The following is a 5,085-nucleotide window of genomic DNA, read 5'->3' as shown; positions in this document are numbered from 1 at the left end:
CTTATGAATAGGAAGAGATAGAGAACAAAAGGGGGATCTTGACTTTTTGATAAGAGCACATTGTAAATGGTTGACGAGAGAGAATATACAAAAGTTGTCTTGTTCATCGATTATCATATTCAAGCACATGTTGTTTAATCTTTGGTCACAAGATCCAAAGATTCTTTATCCATCTTCACTTCTCATCTTTCCACGTTGCTGTCAGGAGAAAGAACCATCCAAATCACATAATAATTGGGTGGTAGATTCTTTGTTATTACATTTATTGCCATCATCTACATTTATTGCATGTTCATGTTACAATATTTACTGATAATCACCGAGTACAAATCTGCTATTTAATGCTCTCAAGCGCCGTTCACCTTACCAATATATTTGATCTAGAATTTATTATATTAAACTAAGATTCACCCTTCATTTCATCATTAATTAGTTTAACAAAAGGCTTAACTCTTTTTGGTCAAACGTAACTCAGTCAATGACGCCTCATTTCGTGCTGAAGAAATAGATTTACTTTTGGCTAGTTTTCTAGATTCTGACATTCTTGAATTGTATTCTTGAATAAGCGAAATCTCTGGGCTAATGTCGGTGTGCATATAATATGCAGGCCCTGAAGGCATGGGAAGACTCAAAGAGGCGCTACTGAGCATGAGAACTACTGCAGCCATAGTTGGTCTATCAGCAACATTTTCTTGAACGCACAATAAAGCAATGTGGATGCATCTCATTATGTCACGAACCAGTCCCGTGCTTCCCCTCAACATGGGGTCTATCAAATTTGTAGTTGTTCCTTCGCGCCAGTTCGACCATGCCTGTCATAGTTCAGTTCTTGAATCATACGAAATCATATGAAAAAGAAGTAGAAGAGTAATTGATTCTTGTTTTTCTAAAACATAAAATATTTTGGAATAAATTTTATTCAAAAAGGCTAATAATTATGCATGTAGCAGGTCCCAACTAGTTTGGATTTAAGATTACTTGATTGATTAATCTAGTTACTTACATAGCTCAGAAGGTCTTCCACAGATTCTCCATTTCTGAAACTAGTGTTTCTTTGGCCACTTAAAATTTCTAGGACTAGTACTCCAAAGCTAAAAACATCTGATTTGACTGAAAATTGTCCGTGCATTGCATATTCTGGTGCCATATATCCACTGCAAAACAAAAACAAGAGTAACAGGACATTTTGCAACTAAGATACAATTCAATTGTTAAAGTTTTTTGGTTTTTATTTTTGTACAAATATATGTTGCACTTCACATTAGGGTAAGGCTGCGTACAATAGACCCTTGTGGTCCGGCGACCCCGCGCATAGCGGGAGCTTAGTGCACCGAGCTGCCTTTTTATATGTTGCAGTTCACATGAACAGATTGAAGTAAAAAGGCCAAAAATTCAATTCTGGAGTTTAGTAGTCCAAACAGTGGGATAAGCAAATCTCAAATAAGATGTCAAAATTGGGTACTACTTCATGTTAAAGTCCAACTATATGCAAGGGTCATTAAAGAACTTTGACTTCTTTCAATGAACTTAGGAAGCAGTAAATGTTGTGCTGCAATTTATACTGCAATTTGGATAGTTTCTGCTTTCTGTTTCTTTTTTCCGCCTTTCCTTAGTGAGAATGTTTCTCACTGCAATGTGAAGACAACTTTAGACTATTGATCTATTCTTGGCTGAGCAAACTTCAAGTTTGATGAGTTAAGACGTACGTATTACATTTGCTGCCAAGAGATGATATGTAATTTCCTCTCTGAACAAGGAGAATCCATTCCCAGAACTCATTAAAGAGATTACAATGACATGCAAAATCCATATTTAAAATTCTTGTAACATTTCAAGGACAGATTGCTTTGTCTCGAGTCAGCTTTTATTCTTGCTAAATGCATAATGAATCCTTCAGAATGATATGAAAAAGGACTAACAGTCTATCTAATGAATGATGTAAAACTTACTAGGTCCCAGCAATTCTGCTTGTGTTGCCTTGAGTTTCATCCACTGTAAATAGCCTTGCCATGCCAAAATCTGAGATTTTAGGATTCATTTCTGCATCTAGTAGAACATTACTAGCTTTGAGATCACGATGAATGATCCGTAGTCGAGAATCCTCATGAAGATAAAGAATTCCCCTAGCAATGCCTCCTACGATTTTGGATCGTCTTTCCCAATCCAATTGCCTACGTTTAACTGGATCTGGAAACAAGATCAAAAAAATAATTGACAAGTTGAGCTTTTATACACTGACAATATAGAAGGATTTTAAAAATCAAGTCTCTTAAAAGATCAGCCAGACAACATGTGAAATTACACCGTCAAAACATTAAGCAATACGTACCAAATAAAAACTGGTCAAGACTTGCATTAGGAACAAATTCATAGACAAGAAGTCTCTCTGTTCCATCTAGCCAAAATCCCAGCAACCTAACCAAATTCCTGTGTTGAAGCCTAGAAACCAACAAGACCTCATTTTTGAATTCTAGATCACCTTGGCCTGAGTCTGCTGACAATCTTTTTACTGCTACTTCTTCTCCATTTGGAAGCTTACCCTGAAGCAAACGAGCACAAATTGAAAACTTATGAAATAAACAACAACAACTCAATCCCAAACAGGTTTGAGCCAGTTATGTGAATCTTCAGTGTCCATCTTATGCATCAATTAAGCCTAATCACCTTGTACACAGGACCAAATCCGCCTTGTCCCAACTTATTAGCATTTGAGAAGTTATCTGTTGCTGCTCTAATTGTAGAAAAATCATATTGCAAGGATTCTGCGGTGCTAATATCATCCCCGCGTATACCTTCACAAACGTAAGCATACAACAAATTAGTGAAACATGGTCCTAAGAATTCAACTTTCCTTAATCATAGTTTGTTACTCCCAGTAGTTTGCGCTTACTCTGAATTCCGTCCACCAGCTTCCTCTTTCGCATCTTCAAAAAGATGACATAAATACAAACAATAAGAATAACAAATGTAACAGTTGGCACAACGATGATGATAACGGTTCGCGCTGTTTTATTATCTTTCCCTGTTGGAGCTGTTCCATCATCCTTCCCTATTGGAACTGTTTTATCATCATTCCCTACAAAAATACTTCAAATTAGTATAGTATCTTCTCTTTTTCAATTCACTTGTTCTGCTTCCCTTTTCAGGTTATTTCAAAAAGTAATACATAGTAGTACTAAATATGAAAAATTTAATATTCTCCTACAATATTAATAAGCTCTTCTTCAACACAAGTTAAAATTTGTGGTGTGATACTGTTAATTTTGGGTGACCATTTCATATGGTATACTTCATTTACTTAATTATGTCTTCAAGACCATCCTCTAGCGCACGCCTAATTATTTCTTCTATGAGTCAAACACATGGTAATTCTTTTTGATAATTCACTACCATATTGAAGCGTAAGCTATTAGAAAGGGTAAACTTTTATTTACCTAATTATGTCTTCGATAGTCACATAAAAAGTAGACAATCAACAAATTGGGATGAGCAGAAGGAACAATAGAAATGTAATTCACCTGCAGGTGGCGGAGCTTCCAACGCCACCTCCTTGAAGAAACGGGCACTTTCATAACGAAAATTGCACCTAGTCCCTATGATTCTGCCACCCCTCTTGCCATTGCAAGGACAATTAGGCATATCTCCATAAGCGTCAGTTAAACAATCAAAGCAATTCTGAGGAGATAAATCAGGAGTGCACTGCACTAGCGCATATATAGTCTGAAAATTTGGACATGTCGCATTACCACTAGCATATTTTCGAAACGGACCACCATTTGCAGCATGGTCTCGTAAATTTTCCAATAATTTTCTCAACTCCAGGTTAAATTCCTCGGGTTTTGAGGCATTCCCAGTATTCCACAAATAATATGGAGTAGAAAATGACTTAGTGCCTAGAATGAATCGATTTGAGTAGTGTAACATACATTCATCAGAGCCACCAGAAGCTTCTTTTTGGTTAGGACATAACTGTGTAAGGTTTTGAACAACATTACTGACACAAGTGCGACATGCTTCTAGCAGCTCCACATCTCCTCTACAAAGCACAATAGCACTGACCATGTCGGTGTTTTGACCAATGGAAGCATTATAGAAACCATATTTATCCATATTTGAGGAAAGGGAAGAGAGGAGTTTGTTAAGATTATTGTGGTATGTACTATTTTCGGTGTAGTTATTATTATTACCACATAAAGTGTATGGGAAATCAGCTGCGCTAGGATGAGACCATGAAGATATATATGCAAAAAAAAGAAAGAGTAGCCACTTCTGAATAGCCATGGTCATGGCGGTCTAATTAAGTTGCTCGAAGCTCAGATATTTTTGAAGAACATAGAATGGTTGGGTACAAATTGGGTGCTGAGTATGTAAAAGTATCAAGTAATTTGTTCAGAAGCCCAAGAATTCCATGGGCTTGAAAGAGCAAACAGAGCTAGAGAAAACGTATTAAAAGGGTGCGGTTGACTACCATTTCTGAGAACCAAGAAAGAAATTAGGAGATTGATTTTTCTAAGGCCGCCATTTCTAATTTCTGAAGGTTAGTGGCCTTTAGCTTAACATAAAAAACTACTTTTGGCTCGACTTTTTTCTTGGAGTTGACTTACTCGTAACAACTCTAATTTTTTAATTTTTTTTGGGGGGAGGGGGTGGCGGCGATGCCTCCTCTTCTTTCCATTGTTTATTAGAGGTCTAGGTTGAAAAATAGTGTCTTATATATTATCGTTGTTGGGCTTTTTATGTATTTAATTAATATATTAAATACTTAAAAGAGGGTGAATGAGAAATGGAGGGAAATAAAATTTTTGAGTGAAATTTTAAGTTTTCCCCTTTGGTAAATGGACATTGTCCCATATTGGAAGAGGAAGAGATTTTTTATGGGTATATAAGCAATTGCTCTTCTTCTAGCTCTTAAAGAGTTAAGAAGAAGGCAAGCCTCGCGCCGTCGTCGTCGTCGCTCGGCTTCGGCTTCGGCTTTATTTTAATAATAGAATATTAATATTAAATATTAATATTAAATCCAATCCGTTTTTCTGTTTTGGTAACAGAAAATTAACTACCCTCTTCAAACACTATTATGCTCAGAAT

The 5,085-nt window shown here is 36.4% G+C and overlaps 1 protein-coding gene across 1 annotated transcript; it reads right to left on the bottom strand.

Moving 5' to 3' along the window:
- Window positions 1-446: 446 nt before the first annotated feature.
- On the bottom strand, window positions 447-4,281 carry LOC109239002 (cysteine-rich receptor-like protein kinase 10). Its single transcript, XM_019405497.1, has 8 exons — window positions 3,929-4,281; window positions 3,519-3,853; window positions 2,891-3,076; window positions 2,665-2,792; window positions 2,330-2,540; window positions 1,950-2,187; window positions 1,004-1,154; window positions 447-812 (listed from the first exon to the last, which is right to left on the bottom strand). Exons 1-8 carry the CDS (start codon window positions 4,279-4,281, stop codon window positions 447-449), a joined length of 1,968 nt encoding a protein of 655 aa, XP_019261042.1.
- Window positions 4,282-5,085: the final 804 nt, after the last annotated feature.

The sequence above is a fragment of the Nicotiana attenuata genome, unplaced genomic scaffold, assembly GCF_001879085.1.
Source record: "Nicotiana attenuata strain UT unplaced genomic scaffold, NIATTr2, whole genome shotgun sequence".
NCBI lineage: Eukaryota > Viridiplantae > Streptophyta > Magnoliopsida > Solanales > Solanaceae > Nicotiana > Nicotiana attenuata.
The sequence above is the reverse complement of the archived record's forward strand: the minus strand, read 5'-3'. Positions and strand labels throughout refer to the sequence as shown.

Coding starts and splice junctions, on each gene's coding strand:
- LOC109239002 (XM_019405497.1), bottom strand. CDS start 4,281: ATGGCTATTCAGAAGTGGCTACTCTTTCTTTTTTTTGCATATATATCT. Junction 2,793..2,890: donor GCTGGTGGACGGAATTCAGA/GTAAGCGCAAAC, acceptor ACGTTTGTGAAG/GTATACGCGGGGATGATATT. Junction 1,155..1,949: donor AGCAGAATTGCTGGGACCTA/GTAAGTTTTACA, acceptor TTTGTTTTGCAG/TGGATATATGGCACCAGAAT.